Source organism: Halyomorpha halys, unplaced genomic scaffold (assembly GCF_000696795.3).
Source record: "Halyomorpha halys isolate HHAL.00 unplaced genomic scaffold, Hhal_1.1 Scaffold1142.1, whole genome shotgun sequence".
Classification (NCBI taxonomy): Eukaryota; Metazoa; Arthropoda; class Insecta; order Hemiptera; family Pentatomidae; genus Halyomorpha; species Halyomorpha halys.
In genome coordinates, this window is record NW_027113900.1 from 142,244 (window position 1) to 164,432 (window position 22,189).

General features: G+C 31.6%; 1 protein-coding gene across 2 annotated transcripts in view; it reads right to left on the minus strand.

Annotated features, from left to right (window-relative positions):
- Positions 1-22,189, minus strand: part of Epp (Ecdysteroid phosphate phosphatase) — a gene marked incomplete at its 3' end in the record, with an annotated part of 26,803 nt that continues 4,614 nt past the window's right edge. For both annotated transcript variants that reach the window (XM_014432985.2, XM_067051162.1), the window contains 9 exon segments: positions 1-305; positions 3,329-3,580; positions 5,136-5,351; positions 10,757-10,871; positions 11,015-11,141; positions 12,540-12,751; positions 12,930-13,099; positions 17,150-17,345; positions 21,474-21,714. In XM_014432985.2, the coding sequence (XP_014288471.1) occupies positions 67-305; positions 3,329-3,580; positions 5,136-5,351; positions 10,757-10,871; positions 11,015-11,141; positions 12,540-12,751; positions 12,930-13,099; positions 17,150-17,345; positions 21,474-21,714 (1,768 nt within the window).

The following is a 22,189-nucleotide window of genomic DNA, read 5'->3' on the forward strand; positions in this document are numbered from 1 at the left end:
TATAATTAAAAATAAATAAATATATACAATATAAATATGACACAACAGTAACAACATATCAGACAATTACAACCCAAGTTTAGCGGGATCAAACTGCAAATTATTGCCATGACTGAGGGAAAGGGACCCAGATTCTTTAATCAACCAATTTTTAGATTTAGATTGAGCCATGCCCAACATGCTACAGTAATGTATATGTGGGAGAATCCTGTAAATTTCCTTGGAACTTCTGGGTTGCTTTCCCAGTAGAAGTCTTGAACACACATCAAGTGTCAAAGAATGACCAACTAGCAAAATATTTCCACCTAAATCATAAAAAGAAATATTCAGTCTAAATATGAAGTAAAGTTCAATAGCTAAAATGTAAATAAACCATTAACTGCTGAATAACATAAAATTAAAAACATTATAAAAATATTAGAAGATAGTTGACCATATGAAGTAGATTGGAAAAAGATAGTCCGGATGGCGGTCAATAAAGGTATCAAAATAGTAAAAGAAAACTATTTATTGTTAACCTGATAACTATTTATAGTTAGGTTAACAGTAAATATTTTTCTTTTACGATTTTGATACCTTTATTTACCACCACTCGGACTATCTTCCTCCAATATTATAAAAATAGCTAATCATGAAATAGTAATAAAATGAATTTTGTAAGGATATAAAACAAAATAAATATGTAATACCTTATTTTATATAATAAAGCTTCATATTAACTATCTTACACTTTTGGAGCAAGTATATATTGTATTACTTATGTTGAGAGCCTAATGTATCCCAATATGTGTAACTTGCCTGATTGTGAAGGACCAAACACATGAGAAGGATGAAAAATTGAAGAAAATATAACTAACAAATATAAGAAAAATACAAGTTTGAAGACCCAAACTATCGGGAAGCTGGCAAGTACAGAGAAATGGAGAAGGGGACTGGCAAAAGAAAATTATGAAGGCCTTGACTCAGACACGAGTTCTCAAACTTAATGAATAATCACATTTTTTATGGATATATCATAATATGAACAATTATAATATATCTATTCTATTCTCAATTGTAAAGAACCAGGAGAAAACATAGTAACAAAGGAAAACACCACAAAACATGGAATCAGACCCCCAGATGAGGAGATAGACGAAATTTTAGCAGCGCTTAAAAACAACAAAGCCTCGGGTGAAGACGGCATCCTGGTAGAGATGTGGAAAATAACAAGGGAAGACTTTAGATGAAAAGTCACAGAGCTATTAGTGGGCACACAAGGGATACAAGGGAGACTTCAGGAAGGGAAGATCTTGCCAGGAACAAATTCTAAGCCTTGAATTACTGATAAATATCATACCATATATTATATGGTGAAACCCAAAAACCTCTACATCTCCTTCATCAACTTCAGGAAAGTCTATGACTCGGTAGACATGGAAGCCTTAATGAGAATACTAAGGGAATATGGAATAGACCAAAAAACAATAAACCTGTTAAAATTAATACTATTGAACACAAAATCCAAAGTGAAGTTCCAGGGACTAATCAGCAAATCCTTTGAGGTAAAAACAGGATAAGAGTGATATGGATGGATAAAAGTGACAAATAAATTTAAATTTCAGGGAAAGATAGTATGCAATAACAGTTTGGAGAGAGCATAAAGGAGAAAATCATGAAGTTGGAAAGACTAAGCTTCGCAACAGGCAATATTTACAATAAGAAGAATCTATCGTCTAACGCAAAAATAAGACATTACAACATGGTCATAAAACCAGTAATTATATAAGGAATGGAGACAACTTGTCTCCCTAGCCTGAAAAAATTATTGAAAATAGAGAGGATCCTGAGGAGAATCTATGGGCCCAAGAAAACACCGGAAGACAATAGGTTAAAACCCAACCAGGAAATCTACAGGGAGATAAATGACCTGGAAACCGAAATAAGAATCAGAAGACAGATTCTACGGGCACATGATGAAAATGGATCAAAGCAGATTAAACAAGAAACTCTTTGACAGAATCCGTGAATATAAGAGCGTAGGACATTATGTGAAGCAAATGAGAGGAAAAAAAGAAATTGAAAATAACAGACAAGGACTGCCTGAATAGAGAACAGTACGGAAAAAATAGGTGTTATTGCGGCAATTAAAGAAAAACATAAGGGTACTACGTGGTCGGAAGCAAAGGCACGCAGAAATGATGAGAAGATACTGGGAGAGAAGAAGAGAAAAAGTGAGAAATAAAAAGTAATGATATATATAGTTGACCGTAAAAATTTAAATATAAGGTCAGGGTTGCGGTAAAAAAAGAACTAACAGTTTCTAACTATAACTGTTCTTTTTTTTTACTGCAACCCTGACCATCTTCTTATATTTAAAAGGTAATGATATTCGCATGGTCTTGAAAGGCCGTTCCATGAAAAAAAAAAATGAACAATTATAGTTTTTTTAGCATAAAAAATCTAGAATGCTTAGTAAAATGTATAAATTATATTCCATAGATCAGGATACTAAACATATACCTCACTTGCAGTGTTGTTTTTTGATTTGCTGCAAGTAATTCTGTAGCATCTTCCTATCAATTAGTTAGTCCAAAAGCAGTGATCATGAATGTATGGAAGATGGTCACTGATTCCCCTCTTACTTGTTTTAACGAAGCCTTAACATGTAGTACAAATAAATAATTCTCAATGCTCTCCAGTTAAACAGCATACCAGCACTTAATACTTGAGATAGAATATGCAGACCCTCATTAAGCTTACCAATAACATTTCATAATCAAAATAGGAAGTGGATCCCAATTCAGACAAATAAACTGTTGGAGTCAACATGTAAGAAGTGATGACAATGGAGAGAAACATATAATTCTGGCAGCTACCAAAGAACAAGAAGTCAATCTAAAGAAGAATAATGGATCCCGAAGTCTGAATAGAAAATTTTTGCAATAATGAACACTAAACTTTAGAATAACCACAAATCCCATCTAAAATTGATCTCTCTATTGACACCACCAAAAAAGTTCATAAAATATAATTGTAAGATTTTATGTTTAGAGTTAGATATGGTTTTACAACAAATCGTTGGTTTATACTTCTTTTTCGTTACTTTAGCCAGACAAACATCAAGAGACTGAAACCATTAGCTAATAAAAGGAAATATTCAAAACAGGTCAACAGCCAACCATCTTTTTATTTTTATAATAAACAAAAATTGTTTTGTTATCCAAAATTTTTTTATAAAACATATTTGTAAATATAATATTAAGGGAAGAAAACAACAAATAATTTTGGATCATATGTTTTTATAAGTCTTATTATCAATAAATCTTTTTTTTCCCCAAGAAATTACCTGTTTCTTCAATTTTTGTAAGAATTTGTGAAATAACCCTGTATCCCCTGGTGTAAAAGTCTTCAATGGACTCTTTAGTATTTTCAAGTTCATCTTTCTTTATGATAGGTTCATAGTTTGCCTCAATATTAAAACCAGATGCTATAAGTTCAGAATCAGTCATCCAATCTGGCACACCACTGGGGTACCATGAGAGCCATTCAAATAAACCTGGCTCAATATTCATTTTAACTGAAGTTTGAACTTCAAGTCCTATAAAAAAAATTATTTATTTAGAAAATAAAATAGTAAAAATAGTTTTAATTATGTTTTACAATATAATTTTATAATACAGTAGAATCTCAAAATTTCGTACTCTAATAATTCATATGGATTTCTTGATCCCAGGAAAACCTCTTTAATTCATATAAAAACAATGCAATCAAGTTTCCCTTGATAATTCCTATTTATTTGTGTCTTCCAGGAAATGCAAATGTCAAAAAATTAGAATTTTCAAACAAACATCAAAACTCACAATACTTTTAACATATGGGAGAGGGAATTTTTTTTATAAATTCGGTTTACACTTTTTTTTTTAACATGGTATTTGTTTTAAGCTGGTTTTGAAAATAAAAATGTTATTATTTATTGATAATGGCACATCTCACAACAATACCATCATCTCTATCAGCCATGTTAATGTTGTGTTTTTGCCATTCAACATAACCTCAGAGCTGCAGCTTAAGACCAGGTTGTAATTAAAACATTGAAAATATTTTGCCACAAGGAATTAGTGATAAAACTCCTTTGAAGTAACGTAATTTTCATAATAAAATTGCTCAAAAAGCATGGAAAAATGTTAGCATGATAAAAATTGTTTTGCTGTTCGTGGATTGACGGAGGTCTAACAGTCATTAAAAGTTACCAAATATTTATATGGTTTAAAATGTCTTTTTTTATGGAATAGACTTTCTCAAAAAGAAGAAACTTTTATAGCTTTTTCAATATAAGGTGATGATAGAACATGAACTCTAAAGGTGATTCAGTTTAGATTAAGAATCAGTTTAGGTGGGTGTCTGCTGGGCGTCATCATTATACCCTGTTAAAAGCATTTAAAAAGATTATTGATAGTAGTTTTATCAAACTATTCTTTTAGTTTTATATTCTGTATTGACCAATGATTATCCTGCCTTTGTTGTTATGAAAAATTGAAATGATTTCTAAACAACTAAGCTTTTTAAGATCCACTTAACAGAAAATGTCAATAATTTTTTTTCTGTATATTTTTTCTAAGATATTAAATAATAAAAAAGGTTGGATGAATCAATATTTAATACATCAAAGCAATAATAGTAAATACCAACAGCTGAAGCTGTGGGCAAAACAGCCGAAAGCTAGTTGTTGGTCACTTTTAGTGACACACACTCAGCTTTCACCAGTGAGACTTTTAAAAACAATATTATGACTAGGTAAAAATTTCTGAGTTTATCTTATGAAAATACTGTTTCATTAACTTAAAGAGAGTCAGGAAAAAGGTTACTAATATTAGTTTTTCAGTTATCAGTCTTCTAAAAGAGAATATACTCTAAAAAAGGAATAAACTTATACTCCATTACTCTCTCAATTTTCAACTATTTTATTAACAATTGGTTGAGTTTGGTCATTGAGTGATAAGTAGAATGAAGAGATTATAGCTGTATCGCTAGTATAGGTGAATATAGTATATTTACAGCAATCACCAATTTTAAAGTATGTAATTATATAGTTATACTATGTTATCATATTAACTGTACCAGAAAAATGATATGGTTATATAATGTTAATTTACCACAAAGGACATTATGAGCAGTTTCAATGCACCTTAATGAAGGTGACACAAAGACATGATGAATCTTAGTTCTATTTTCTTTCATTGCTTCACCTGTTAAAAATGCTTGTAAAACACCAACATTGGTTAAAGGAGTGTCATGAGAAAATGCCTGATATCCACCACTCCTATTGGGTAAATGTTTCGGCATGTTCAGGTCTTTACGGATGTACTGACCTACAATTATAATAAAAAATAATCTTCAAGATTTTAAAATTTCTATTTTTTAAAATAGTTCATACAATCTGGAATAAAAACACAAGTCACACTATTTGAATCAGTTACATCAAAAATGTGATCCACAACATGTAAATCAGATAATAATTTATTAACTGCACAATGTGCTGCTAAAGACTGCTGTGTTTACCATGCAGGGGGGATGGGTTGAATATTTCTTTCAAACAGTTTTTGTAAATAAAACTCCAGGAATACTAAATGAATTCACAAATAATGGTTTCAGGTAAGATGATATTTCTGGTAAAAGGATTTGAAGCAATGTTTTTTTTTGTGGTTTCTGTGAAATGCACTAATTTTGAATTTTATTCTAATAAAATTATTTTATGATACTTTAAAGACCAATTAAATATCCTAATCAATAAAAAATGATAAGTTTGGAAAATGAATAGTGATAAGTATGTTAATATGGAATTTGTGGGATCTACTACCATCTCAACCAGTCTCAAGATGTTTAAGAAGGATTGCATAGAGGTTTTCTTGACGTTGATGGCGCTTTTAACAAAGTTGGTCATGGACATATAGTGAACTCACTGGAGGCAAGAGGGGTGTCACCTGACCTCACAAATGTGATCGCAGCTTTCCTAAACAACAATAAGGTAAAAATTAATATAGGAACCTACACAACTAGCCAGATCAATGTCTTGCGAGGAGAGCCTCAGGGTGGGTCCTTGTTGCTATCGCTGTTTAATTTAGCCATTGATCATTTATACTCTGAGCTCAGTGATCAGAACTTTTCAAGCAAATTTGGATACAACTTGTCCAAGAGAGTGTGGTCCTCACAGGGTTCGCAGACGATCAGGCAGTCATGGCGAGCGACAGTGGTTCTGTGGAAAGAATCATAAATAGTGTCCAGAGGCTGCTCGCAGAAATTGGTCTGGCTATAAAACTGCAGAAAAGTGTGAGTATAGTTATGGAAAAAAGAGAGTTGGGGTCAAAGAAGCTCTCCCTTGAGAATTGAGCCTAGGAAAAGCGCCGGGACCAGACATGGTAGGTGCTGAAATTTTGAAGAACGCCAGAAGGGCCCTAATTAGCCCTTTAACTACCTTCTATAACAAATGCTTAAAAGAAGGTGTCTGCCCTCGAATTTGGAAGGAGGCAGAAATGGTCGCGATTCTAAAGCCAGGGATAGCAGAAGTGAATGCAAAATCATATCGTCCAATATGCCTCTTAAACGTCATGGGAAAAGTTCTGGAAAGCCTCATGCTACTGCACCTAAAGGAAGTGATAGCCCATCTCTCTTCAGATCAGTTTGGGGGACGAAGGGGATTATCAACCACAGATGCTATCAATCAGCTCCTAACGGCGGCAAAACACTCCACTTCTAAATATTTTGTTGTCCTCTTTTATGATGTTGCTGGAGCCTTTGACAGTATGTGGTGGCCTGGAATAATGGGGGAACTTAAAAAGCTGCACTGTCCAAGAAATATATACAAGCTTATTAAATCCTTCTTGGAGAGCCGTTCAGTCTTCTACCAGTTACCAACAAGGAGAATCACGAGACTGATCCAACGGGGTTGCGCTAGGATCCGTTTTAGGTCTCCCATTATGGAATATCGATATGAATCCACTACTGGCAAATTTACGGGCAGCACGATACACATGGGGATTGAGGCAAGGTCACGAGTTAATCTGGAAACAAAAGCAGCAGAGGTTACTCTTATTGTTGAGCAATGGTGCAGTGAAAAGAAGCTCTCCATAAACTACGAAAAGACTCGACTCTTGTTCTTAAAAGGAAAAATGAGAGGCTTCCTTCCCAGGGTTGTATTGGGGAATAAAATGATAAAACCATCACCAGAAGTTAGGTTCCTAGGCATTCTTTTAGGCGAAAGGTGTAACTTTACCAACCATTTAGAGGAAGTTAAAAGTAAAACTGTTTTTCGCTACAGCTGCCTCAATAATATAGCAGGAACGACCTGGGGCCTGAAATATAGGTGCAGAGAAATATTATATAAAGCTTCCTTCTTGCCAATCGCCCTCTAAGCTGTAGCTGCCTGGGGACAAAATCTCACGTATGCACATCTTAAATTATTGGAACAGGCACAAAGGAGAGCTCTATTACTTGTGACTGGAGCTTATAGGACTGGGCCAACTTCACCCTTGCAAGTAATTACGGGTCAACTCCCAATAGACCTTTGAATCCAGATTGCCATCGCCAAGTACGATATTAAGAAAGGCTTGCCGGCCCGTGTTGGGTCAAGTTGTTTCGTCAGCTCTAACGGAAGTTTCTAGTAGAATCGACGACATTGTCTTATCAGAATGGCAGTGGAGATGGGATAACTGTCCAACTGGAAGATTGACTCATGAGTTCCTCCCAGATGTCAGAAAAAGGGTAAAAAATGAATGGGTTGAGACAGACCACTGGACGGTGTAGCTTCTTACAGGGCATGGCAACATAAATTCAAAGTTACACTTCTTCAAAAAAAAGGATGATCCTAACTGTAACTGCGGAGCCGTAGAAGATGTAAAGCATATTATTTTTGACTGCCCTATGTACACTTGTGCCAGACTCGCTTTAGCAGGTGAGTTCTCCTTGCTTGATTGGCCGCCTAAGTCTCTAGAAGAACTCGTGGCAACTCCAGATATGTTTGGGGCATTCAAAAAGTTTGCAAAGGTGTTCCAAATAAAAGCCTGATTACCAAACGATTAATATAATTAACTATATGTTTACAAATGTAACAATCATATGTATGTAACAATTCTATGTATACATAGCAGACCCACTTGAATGTAGGTAGGAAGTTACTGGAGCCCTGTTTAGTGGGAACAGCTCTCCAGTTGCAGGCAACCCATTAGCTTTGTTGATAAAATTAGTGCCCCATTGTTATAAAGATTAAGTAATGCCTCACTTTGGTTCAGAGATATTTGGACCAACGTGAGTGCAAGCCTGAACACTTGGGAACTTTGCAGGAAGCTTGGTGACCGAGTCTTTTCTTGATAAAATATTGAAGTGTTAGGAAGTTTGGAACGAACCGCTGGTATAGGGTTGCCCTAAGGTACAGCGGGGGGAAAGAAGGATAAAAAAAAAAGAGAGAGAGGGAGAGGGAGAGAGAGAGGGAGGGGGGAGAGAGAGTTTAGTTTGATTTTACATTGCTGTATAATGATATATACGTGGGTTGCAGATCACAGAGAGGGGAGGTCTGAAAGAGTGAAATAAGGAGAATAAAATTAGCAATTAAATGAAATAAAATTATTAACACACACAAATTTGAACCAAATACACTCTCAACATCTTTTTTAAGAAACTCTCTGTTTCGGACCTCAGGCCATTTTCAAGAAGACAACCTTAAATATTGATGTCATATTCTTTAAAAAATTTTCTGCAGGCTAATTGCCCATGCCATTTTTATATTTGAAACCTAAACCTTTTTTACATAAACAGTTGTTTCTTTTTCTACTTACTAACATCATTTATGGTGTATAATAAATGATGTTAGTAAGTAGAAAGAGACAATTATTTATGAGAAAAAGTTTTAGGTTTAAAATATAAAAAGTTTTATATGACATGGGCAATTAGCTTGCAGAAATTTTTCTAAAGAATATGACATCAATTTAAGGTTATCTCTTTAAAGAGATTAAAAAATATTTAAGGTTGTCTCTTTGAAAATGGCCTGAGGGCCAAAACGGAGAGTTTCTTAAAAAAGATGTTGAGAGTATACTTGGATCAAATTTGTTTGTTAATAATAAAAGAAACCACTCTCGAACAATCATTAATCTGAAATAAAAATGTCCAATGGAATGAAATTGTTAAATAAAAAAAAATTATATTTGTATTTAGTGTGTAACAAAAATTAAATTGTTGTTATATCATGTCAACATATGTATTGTATATATATCCGATCATGGATTGATTGGTATGCTGTGTATTGTAGCAACCCAATGTATTTGGGCAGCATGGTTAAATCTGCACAAATACATTGGGTTAAGCATTTTTATCTATCATTTAAGATAGTGTTGGCTCAGCCTAAGTCAAAATTTTGATTTCCACAGATTAATACTTTCCCATTTAACCCGCAGAAGTCCAACAGCATTGGAATTAGCAATCAAGACCAGTATCATGGTCTTTATTTTATATTACTGAGAAAGGAACAATTATTGAACATCAAGAAAGTGAAGAAAGTCTCTCCCAGTAGCTAGAAATACTCCAATTAGAAGCTACAACTTTTGATAGGTTTTTAATAAGCCTGATTTTCAATATTTAACTTCTCAGATTATCCAGACATAATTTGGTTTTGAGGTAAAGAAGAGTCTGCAACAAAAGAGTTTCACAGAATCATTTGAAGGTTAATTATTTTTGTCTGAAGGTGCAGAGGACAAGTGGATGCAAGGACAGAAATAGCTGATATAGAGGAGCATTGTATGGAGGAAAATGACCAGTTATTATGGTATGAAATTGATCTAGAACAGTCCTCCCAGTTGGGAATAGTTATTGAACTTTTTTTAAAGTAAATCAAATGACAGGATTTTTGAGAAATATGATCTTTCCAGGAACATATTTAAATCAACATAACACCAATGTTTTTGACAGAAGGACAGATTTGAATCAGCAATTTGTTAGGGAAAAGTCTAAAATTGAAAGGAAATTTTTCAGGAGGACCTTACATACAATTCCAGCAGTATTTGATTTATTTTTGGGTTTGTGATAAGCAGATGATTAGTAGTCATAGGGCTAATTCTTTTAAATTTCTTACAGCTTGTCGAAAGTGGTATAGAGTTCTGATGTATTAAATATGAGTATATTTTGTAGTCATTAGTATTTATGTGGTAATTGGAATGAAGGATAAAATAAGGTGAATCATTTATGAAGATAGAGGAAATAGTAGAACAGGTTGAGCTCTGAGAGATAATAAAAGGCAACTACAAGTAGTAAATAATTTATTCACTTATGATTCAAATTATTTAGTAGCCTAGGATAAGGATACTGCTTACTAGAATTGAGAGAGCTACACAACATGGGATCCCCTAACCTGCACTCTTTGAATGTAACTCAAGTGATAGCATCAGAACAGCTGTAATAAGTGTATTACATTTTTGGAATGAAAAAAGGAAAGAATTACTAGAAAAGTTATTAGTACTGAACAGATGGGTAAATATCTGAGTGACAGACAGGACCTATACGAGAGTATTGTAGGCAAAGATTACAGGTGGTGTTGGGTCTTTTCAGTCTGTTAATATTATTAGAAATTTTTTTAATATAATCCATTCAGAATGGATCTTTATTAAAGAAAATTTGATAACCTAGAGAAATAGTTAGGCAAATTTAATAAGTACTTAATGAGTCTATGTAACTATACTTACTTTAAAATAGTGTCGACACTGAACAATAAATTACAATTCAGTTAGCTTACCATTTCCATCAAAACAAAAAGGAATCCAATTTCCAAAGGTGAAATCTACCCTTTCGCCATGTCGCATAACAAAAATTTCTCGTTCAATTGATATGGCACCAGCTTGAATGCAACTCTAAAATTAAAAGTATTAATTAAGTACATAACATAAAATACATTACAATTAACCAATCAATGAATATAAATTCAATCATAATTATGCATTAATTGAAAAAAGATCTTTAGTAAAACAAAAATTAACTAAAAGGTTTAAATTACTTTACTATCCACGAGTCCTGATTCCTGAGAACCATACAATTCTTTTTTTTCATCAATGTGACTAGCTAATGTGACTCTAGAGGATGAAGATGAAATTGAGGAATGATTTACTTTTTTGTCTGACAGGCTAAAAAAACAAAAAAATAATCCAATGAAAATATATTTAACATACATACGGTCGTTTAGCACTTTGACCGTGGTTGATGACGCATTGTCATCAAGGGAGGTAACTTTCCTAACTTGCATTTTGAGTGGCGGGAAGAGCTTTATCACCTTGGATTGCCCTGAAATGTTTAGTACTGTCCTAGCTTCCACCAGCTACAATCGTTCTGCCACCTTTAAGAATTTTTGCACTCCTTCAAATTTTTTTTATATTATCGAATTTATTCAAATTCATTTGTTGAAGAATATACATTTATTTACTTATGAATTCTTATATTTTACACACTTTCAATAACATTTTTAACATTTTCAAAAGTTTTGTTTTTAATTTTTTTTTTACATTGGTTAGGATTATTTCACGTTGTATAAATATTTTATAAAAATGAGGTATACAATAACTTTCTTGAGTTCTTATTCAGTAATTCAGTGGTAAATGGGAGTAATGAAAATAGTCGTCATAGTTAGAAAAACATGTATTCAAACTTCATTTGGCTAAATATTACATTTTATACATTATATAATGTTTACCTAAATTAAAAGAAAAGAAAATATTAACAAAAAAAAAATTGTGGTTTTTCAGATGAGCATCCGCAGTCAAAGTGTTAAATGTAAACTATAAGCAAGTAAGTCCAAACAAGACTTTATAAAAAATCAATACATCATTGTAAGAATTATTAAGTCAGAAAAATGATACAGGTATCCTACAAAATGACAGTTTGTCAAGATACAACAGTTTGCTGACAAGAAATGTCTATAGGATGAAATTTTTTTTTTTAAGTATAAAAATCATTGATCATTTTTCGGACTTGGGACGTATCACAGCTTAAGTTACGGTGTAACAAGGGTAAACTAATTAAAAATTATAATAAAAATAACAATGTCTATATTTATTTTGGGATATGTTCCTCTTTTTGAATAAGCATTTTTTCCATTAATATTTCACCAGGGAACTTTTTTGGGTATCAAGTTAAGTCTAGGTAATTTTTAATTAGTATTTCAGAAAGTGTCTCACATTGAGACTGACTTATTATTGATGTCTCATGATTCATGAGTGCTTCGTACCTTCGCTTATTAATTAGTATATATCAAGTTCAGCTGTGAAACAAAACTATTCTCATTAAAGGGAGAAAATTTCATAATACTAATTTTTTTTTACACCTTAACTGCCAATTAAGGAGTAACTAATTGTTTAGATTATTGCATAGTATCATTCAATGTATTAACCATTTATCATTGATTTTTCTGATATCAAACCCAAAATATTTTTTTATCTTCATAAAATGTTTGCAGTAAAAATTTTCATTTTAGCTAAAAATTAATAAATATAGATATGAAGCAATAAACAAAACAAAATTATTTTTACTTATAACACGTCCAAACTGCTGTTGTTGCTGCTCTCCTAAGGATCTTGGATGGAATCTGTCCAGTTGAACCTGAGAGCCATGATGTTCCCTCAATCCAAATTTCGGAGGAGGAATCAATCGACTTCTCATTATCAATATAAATATAATCCCCTTCTTGTAATTCTAACTGATAGGGGGATGTAGGTTTGTGAGGATACATGACTTTATAAACCTATATCATAATTCTGATCAATAAACCAATCAATAATATCAATTAAATTTATTGTAATGCATGTAGAAGAAAGAACTCCATGGAATACAATATACTTCACAGAATAACATAAATTAAATATTTAAATCAATTCATTTGAATTTATTGTACAATTCTTGAACTGATTAGTTATACTTACCTTGCAGGAAGAAAACAATGAATCACGGGAAAACATTTCAATTTTCCAATGACAAGATAAGTCAATGTTTATCTTATCCACGAGTCCTTTCAATTTTTCAAAATCTTCAGCATTAAATTTATATGCCAATGTCAAGTGCATCGGTTTATCTGGCTTCTCAATTTCAATACCTACATAACATATAGTAACTAAAATATGATAACAGATATTAAAATATTCCAAATAATAAAATCATAGAATAAGTAACTTATTCATACCTCCTATTTCAACTCACCCTTGATCTTCAAAATTAAATGTTTCATTATATATATAATTGACTGGAAGTGAATATGAAGGAAATGGTCAGCGGTGCGGTCAAGAAGAAACAAAAAATAGTTTTAACAAAAACCAAAATAGAACTCTAAGGTTTGATGTTGATAAAACCAATAGTTCTCTATATACATCTGCCCACGGATGCCCCTCCAAAACTCAAATATACTAAATCAGTTTTAAAATAATTCTTCCTATCTATGTAGCTTTCTAAATTCTCCTGTTAACTTATCATTTTTTGGTTTGAATATTAAACGTAACACCTTGTTTTCCCCTTAGTGTAAGAGGCCACGTTTGGCCAATAAGTTTTGTAAATTTTAACTTGGACGAAAGGCACGAGGAGCTAAGCAATGTTGAAATTGAAAAATAACAAGAATTTCCTACCTTTAACCTTGCTTTTATTTCCTCATTAATTTTGTTTTTTCTACTTACCGTAAAACCTAAATACTTCAACTTATCTACCGGTTCAAATGTACTTCCTCTTATATCTATATCACCGACATAGCTCCTTAAAAGACTTTATCAAAGTAGTTTTTAGTTTAGTTATATTCAGTTTTATAGTTTCCTTGTTCTCATTCAATAATACCAAATCATCAGCATACCCAAGCACCAGCATTTTACCAACTTAAGTTAAACCCTTTTTGGTATGTATCACAGTTTTAATAACCCATTCTAGTGCTAGATTAAATAAGATAAGTGATAAAGAATCATCTTGTTTTAAACCTGACGGAACCTAACTTTTCAAAATAATGATTACCGATCCGTACTTTGTTAAACGTTTCGGTCAAGCACATCTGTATAAGATTTACTAACTCCTTTGGTATTCCCTGTTCAATCAAAATATTATACAGCTTCAGACAGTCAATAGAATCATAAGCCTTTTTGAAATCTGATAAACTACCCCATTGTATTCAAACTTTTTCTGTAATATTTGAGGTAATCAAAAAATTTGATCAATATTTTTTACCTAAAACCACATTGGTAATAATCAGTAATTTCTTCAACCTATCCCATGAATCAACTAGTTGAGATTAACATAAATATTTTATAACATACAGTAAGGCATGAGATTCCAGGATAGTTATTAGAATCCATCCTTGGCCCCTATTTGTAAATTGGAATAAATAGAAACTCCCTCCATTGCTCAAGCATTTCCTCAATTTCCCATATCTTTTTAACTAAAAGGTTTATTTTAAAAACTCCATTTTCACCACTTGCACTGATTAGTTCACTAGGAATATTTCAGTTTCCACTGCTTTATAAGGTTTTAATTTTTCAATGGCTATTTTTACTTCCTCCCTACTCATTTATATCCACAGTTTAGCACTTTGGTATTCAGTAGGAGATTGACAATTATTTCCCATATTCAAAATATTGTTAAAGTTTCTTAAATGCATTAAATATATCTACCAGAATACCTAAAATATTATTATTTTTATCTCTCATTTCCGTCACTATGGAGTCCTAAAATTTACGTGATCGGATATACCTTTGTATAATTCTCTTACATTATTTTCGGAGCGTATCATAGTTTTTGGTAGGATTATTGAGAGTTTTTAACTGAGTGGGTTTCTTTGCTTGGTTCGCACATTTTAAGACAGTCTTTATTGAAACAGGGTTTTTCCTGTTTACTCTTCTTTTTCTTGCGACAAAAAGTACCGACCTCTTTAATGTTATCTCTGATTTCTACCTATAACTACTAAATATTTTTACAACCCTGATGTAAAGATTCTAAGGCTTCAAATCTATTTTTGATTTTAAGTGTGAATTGATTTTGAATTGAAAGGATTTTTGATTTCTCCAAATTGAAATTTTTGGTAAGAAAACCAATTGGTCACATCAATAAATCACATTTATTTCTTGAAAAAAAGATTCAATGCTAGGGTTTCTGACTATTGATTCAAGCTAACACATGTTTTGAAATCTAATAAATTTAACAATCTTCGTTAAGATACCAGGTTGTCAAGATGATTACTAGTAAGTACATTTCCTGGTTATTGTTAATCCAAAAATAAGGTAACAAAAAAGTTTTTTTTTTAAAGAGCTTTATAAAAGAAATGTCAAGGAAAAAAAATAAGGAAACGGAGAGGAAATGGGTATTAATAAACCATAAGCCCTGTGGAATTAATGTTAACTACAAAATATAGTCCACATAGTGCCATAAGAATTGGTGATAGCATAATGTCATATATAGTCAAACCGGGATGCAATTTTTGTAGGTGACAAATAATATATTAAAGATTGGAAAAAACAAATTGTTTAAAGGCCTCTCTTTCCAATAAGTCCTAATTAATATAATTATTTTAGGTCAAACATAAACCATTCTTAATAACTATTCATTAATAAACTTTAGCCTTTGTGATAACTAATAACAAAACATTTAGTTTAACTATTTGTTTGCCAATGTTTTGACCCACTGTATAGATCTTTATCAGGGCTAAAAATAAAAATATACAAAGAAAGTCGAGTCAAAGTAAGAGAGAAAGAGTAATATAAAAAATATAATAGTAGAGATATACAAACTATCAACAACTTAAATAAAATAAGGTGGATAAAGATAAAAAAAAATAATGAATTAACATAATGACAAGTAATGAATTGATACGCAGAAGTAAATATAATTGAAAATTTTTATTAATTTAATTAACTAAGGAGATATAATAAATGACAAATTAATTCATAATATTGAGGCAATAGTGGCAAAAGAACAACTATTTTCATTTAAATTTCCTTAACATCATAAATTCTATTAATTGATTCTTTACACAAATTGCTATCACTTTTAGTACCTATCATTTTTTATGTTGACATTCGCTATTGTCTCAATATTATTAATTAGTTTTTTATGTATTACATCGCCTTATGTTATTTAATTTATAGAATTTTCAATAATATTTACTCCTGTGTGAATGTGGGCTAGATCATGAACCTGAACCTGTAATTTGACAAAAACTTAATATAAATAAGAGAAATGAAAATGGTTTCCTTGTCAAAAATTTCAATTTAGAGGAATCAAAAATCACTTCAATTTGAAACCAATTAAAAATCAAAAATAGATTTGAAGACTTAGAAGCTCAGAATGTCTCGAAAATATTGAGAAGTATAGTTAGGAATCAGAGATAATATTAAAGAGGTCAGTACTTTGTGTCTCAAGAAAAAGAACAAACCCTGATTCAATAAAGACTGTAATTTATTGTCAACAAAAAAATGTGAGTAACCAGGGTGTACTGATAAGGGGCATGGTTACAACAAAGTTCCTAAAACAAACCTCAGACAGCAGTTCATAATTCTCATTAATTTGTACACACTATAGGAATTAAAAAAGTGGGGAAAAAAGGCCTGAAACCAATAGTGGGCAGGATAATCAGGATAGGGGATCTTGAGATTTGATAGAGGAAACAACGGGTGGAGATGGAGCATCAGGTAATAAGAGAATTATGATTTTTCCATGAGAGGGTCTGACCTATGATAAAACCAAGGTTCCACATAGAGGGGTTGAATTATTTAGGACAGGAATGACATAACAAGAAAAAGAAGAGAACAGAACCTATTACAGATCATTCTGCAAGTACAAGTAGTAGGATAAAACTAGGTGGACAAATATCTCACTGATCATTTTGTAACGAAGTTCTAATGTTTTCATTCTTTCATAATGAATTTCTTCATTTTATTTGCAGCTACACAGGTATATTAATGGTCTTGAAGTAAAAGAACCTAGTATGGTAACCATGAACTCTTAGGTAAAATTTTATACCTGAAGCTTAAATCTAGATTTATAATTTATAATTACCACACTATACAAATAAAACTATGTGTTTTAATATATTATAATTTAGGCACTAAGTAAGAGATCATAGGATGTTAAAAGTAATTTGTATATGAACCAAAATGAAAATATCAAAAAGTATTACCTTCATCACCAAGAATATTAATTAAATTATTGGCAAGGTTTTTTAAAAACCTACTACTTTCATTGGATAAAAAGAGTCCTATATAATTGAGAGAAATATATTTCTCCAATTTAATATGGTTCAAAAAACTCAAGTCAGATACATTCAATAATTCCTTTAGTTTAACAATGACTTCCTCAGCTTTTGAATCAGGAATCTGTAGTAATTAAAACAAAAATTTGTTGATTAATGCTGAATATGAGTCACAAAAGTAAAATCTAAACAAGCATATTCAACATAGTAAATACACATTAAAAACTCACAAAATGTAAAATGAATCCACATTAATAACACAAAATTACCAATTATTTAAACAATAAAACAACAAAATAAAAATCATTTAAATAATTATATTTCTATCACACTCCATGAGAAAACCAGTGTATAACAAGTGCAAATAAAATACTACCCACTCTCTCCAAAACACTTAAATCCAAAAATATCAAGAAACCATTTAATATTCTTTATGAATTTTTCAATGAACATATTTTATTATAATGATTGAATAGAATTATGTCCATCTTATGAGGAATTGAAAATTCAATAAATTTGGTGTGCTCTTATAATATACTATCTTTAAACAATGAGACCCCTATACACCTTTTAAAAATGTTCTTTTTAGAAGAGAATAACAGGCACCCCTTTGATACTCCATAGAAACATTAAGTGTTTGAAGTCAGAGTTGTATAAGTCCATTAATTTTCTTTTTGAGAAATAGAGGGTTTTAATACAATCATTGATAAATTTTGAGGTACCAACTTTTTGCTGAAAACCAATGGAATATTCACACTGAGATTTTATTTAAGGTAATTGTGAAGTAAAATTGTATAAATTTTATCTTTTATTTATTTTAAACATCTAAAATAACTTACTACATCATGAAAGCAAATAAATACAGTGTTCAAGGTAGATAAAATATTAAAAACAGCCTCAAAATTCGGCGAACTATTATGGTTGTGAATTAGTTAACTTTTTCTTTCAACATTTTAACTCTTCTAGATTGTCAGATTAGTTTAGAACTTAACTCATAATTGTTGAAAATGTAACACTACTCTGACTTTAATCAATAATCTGAGCAACTAGCGAATCGAGGCAACTTAATCTTATTACTAACATTTTAAAATAACACCAGATTGGTTCTCAAAATCAGGACCTTATTCCTATTTATTCCCCTACTTCCAGAACCACTCTGTGAGTTTGTTGAGGCTTAGAGTATTCTGATTGTCATCTGACTGAGGCTAGAGTTCCTAACATCAGTTTCCTGATTTCGGGCCCACACTTTGCACAATGCAGAAATTCTTATCATTTCTGATACACTTCCACAATATCTGCCAATGATACTGTTATTCTATTATCAAAGCTCGATTTTGTAATAGCATGTATAAATTTCTACAGACAACTCTCCAGCTTTGATAGATAGTACAACACATGGATGATTAAGGTTGATGAATCAAAATGCACACAAATGACTTTTTTTTTAAACCTCTGTTGCACTACTTCAATTCTGCAAGTCCTGCTTAATGTCTTTCCATAGCCTAAATCCAGCAGAAAGTAATATCTTGGCTTTATCGAAGACTTATGTGGAAACTTAGACTGGAGCAGTGGAGTACATACTAAATTATCAAATCTATTTAATTATCCTAATCTTGTTCTAATCCTTATCATTGTTTTTCTGCTGTTTTTCGCTGATGAAGAAACGGATAAGTAAATTTTAACCACCTTATTTCATTAAAAAGTAGATAACATCTCTGTCTTCAGGCTTACTTTTTTAATAAGTTACTGTTACATTCAATAATATTCTAGCATTAATAATAAAAAAAATGTTCAGTATTTTTATAATTAAAATTGAATTTATATTTAAATTCATTTGATGATAAATGGTTACAATGTATCATAAAAAAAAAGAAAAGAAAATGTTTAGATTAATGAAGCACTGATTTATCGAGGTTTAGAGTTATGTAGGACAAGAGTATGATCTTTTGAACGCATATAATGAACAATAATAATTATTAATATAAAAACAGTAATAATAAAACTAAAAAGTAGTAATTAATCAACAATAACCTAGTTTCAGGTGATAATGTGGCATTCACGCAGTTTTCATAAATATACAAGACAAAAGATGGCAATTAAATACAATACTATGGTTTTTCTTTTTCTTTTTTTTTTCCTACGCCACAGGAAACAGACTAGTAAGCCATTTTCCCTCTCGCAGCCCAGTATAAGTTTAGGTTTACACCCATGTATAAGGTCAATATATGTTGGAAGGAGACCCAAATATATCACTCACGTTACAAAGAGGGTATGCTCATGGATCTGCAATGTCTGTTTGAAGAAAGTGTTCGATCAGTCTGGTTCTCCACACAACCGAGCTTAGCTGACTTGTCAGCTTGTTCATTGCCATGTATATCAACATGGCCTGGTATTCACTGCAGAGCTTGTTCTTCTTTTCTTAATAACAGCAGCCATGTGTTGACACTTTTCTCCAATGGATGCCTCTGCAATAACAGCTGTTGATGATTTCTGTCTTGAGGCTTAGGAATCGCTGAAGATTACAGAGTTGTCATCTCTGTCAATCGTGACTTCCATCCCAAGATAGGAGGTTATTAAAAGTTCAGCTCCACATTCTAGATTAAGCTGTATGTATGATTTGTAGGCTGTACTAAGTATGCCCTGGGGTGCTGCCTTCCCCCCCCCATTTAGTCCCTATTAGCCTTTTTAACAGCTTCTTATAACTTTGTTTTAGTCAGGTCAGCTTTTAGAGTCCAGTGTAATCCATAGATAGCATGCATTATCAGTCCTGGTTAGTCCTTTGCCTTTAAATTATAGAAGAACCACATGTTTTTTAGTGTTGAGGCTAAACACTTGAAACATTTTTTTTTTTGTGGTTTAAAGGTCATTCCATTTTCTTTAACCCAGTCGTATTATGTGTTCATATTTTTATTTAGAGTTTCTTCTAGATCATTTATACAAGAACTTGTTCCCCAGATTCCCAGGTCATCCACAAAAAAGAAGTACTTGGACCCCAGAATGGTTCATCATTATCTTTTCAACAAGGTCATTTATCATTATGTTGAATAAATACGGACTCAACACAGAGCCCTGCAGCACTCCTTGATTGGTTAGCTGATAACTGGACACTGAACTAGCATAGTTCCTCAATAAATCTCTGTCCCAGTAAAAGATCGAATCCATGAGAGGAGATAGCCACCGATACCCATATATTTCAAATTAGTATATTGAGTTTTTCCTCTATACACAATAAAATGCAGCTTAGAGGAATGATTGTACAAAATCAGTTTTTCTAGGAAGCATTACAAAAAAGTACAATAAGTTGGTTTATTATATAACTAATAGTATCTTTTTCAATAATTCTATTTGTGTAACTCTTAAATCATATCATAGCTGAGTTAAATTTTTGTTCTCGTAATACCTCTTTTGTTCGCTGTGGTTCCAAGCTACAGGGTTTAAATTACAATTTTTTTCAATTCAATGAATATTTCATTGTTTTTTGTCACCAATAGTCCTTGAGGGGCATAAGTACTTGTGGACTAACTGCTATAATATAGCCAAAGTCCCAAAAGATTTACAGTATTCAAAAATTCCACCAATAATCTTCTGATCCCAATAATTTTGTTGAGATCCATTAAAATAACTGAAGCACCACTTCAATAATTGCTAAGAATTTCCTTATTTTTTTTCCCCACTACAATGTTTTCCGAATTATTGATCAGATAAGATTTCTTGCCTCATTTATTTATTTAGCACACTGGTTACTTTGTTTAACAATTTGTGTCACCAATGCATCATTAATAATAAAGTAGTAATAGATTCAAACACTGCAACGATGAATTTTGTGACACTGACTAACTGTGGTAAGAGGTAAAAATGTTATAACAAGAGAGATCTCAAGGCTGTAACAATAAAAAAAAAATTTAACCAATATTTCATTTGAAAACTGCTGGAATCAACAAAATAATTTGACTAAAACATATCGAATAACTTTTCTTTTTTTTTAATTGTTTAAACAAATGTTATGTTTTAAATTTTAATTGATGAAATTAATTGACGATATTTCAAAAAGAAATAGATGCACCTAACAAAATGAGGAACATTGGTACATGAATATGGGGAAACCCGAAACATAGTACAAGCAAATATAGAATAGTGATAATATTCTAAATGGAAGGAGTTTTATTCATCTTAATAAATAAAAACAAATTACTTTCTAGGAAAGATAATCCAAAATATTAAATTATATATTGGCTTACAAAAAATTGCTTACTTTGAATGGTGGCCCTAATGTTAGATGTGGAAAATGATCATGGCCCCCATTCCATGAACATATTTGTTTTGACATATTCCAAAATTCATTTAGGCATGCAGCTAGTTCTCCTGTCGGAATACCATAAATATAGTATTCTCTATTGTGTTGTTTATCAACATTTGGATCTCCAGCATGATTAAATAACCAATCTGTGGCTACAGATACACCTCTGAATCCTGTTGCAGCTAAAGCCTTGGATCTATACAGTGAAGACAGAAATATATATATCTAGATAATTTTTTTTTTTTTTAAACACAGAAATCTATTCAGTAAATCATGCAAAATTATTATTTTCTAATAATTGAAGAAAATACAAACTATAATTTGCAATATGAAAAATAATTTGTAAAAATGTAAAAAGAAAAAAAGTTACAGAACTACTTCTATAGTTTCACTATTCACAATTGTTTCATTAAAGAAGTTTGTCAGGGGGTGCGGTCAGCAAATAACAACATAAATAAACAAAACCATATTTATTTATTTTATGCCGATGTTTCGACCTGAGTTTCAGGTCTTCAACAGGGGTTGTGGCGTGTAGAGGGGAAGATGGTACTCAACTGAGTTACCATATTCCCCTCTACATGCCACAACCCCTGATGAAGACCTGAAACTCAGGTCGAAACGTCGGCATAAAATAAATAAATATGGTTTTGTTTATTTATGTTGTTCTTTGC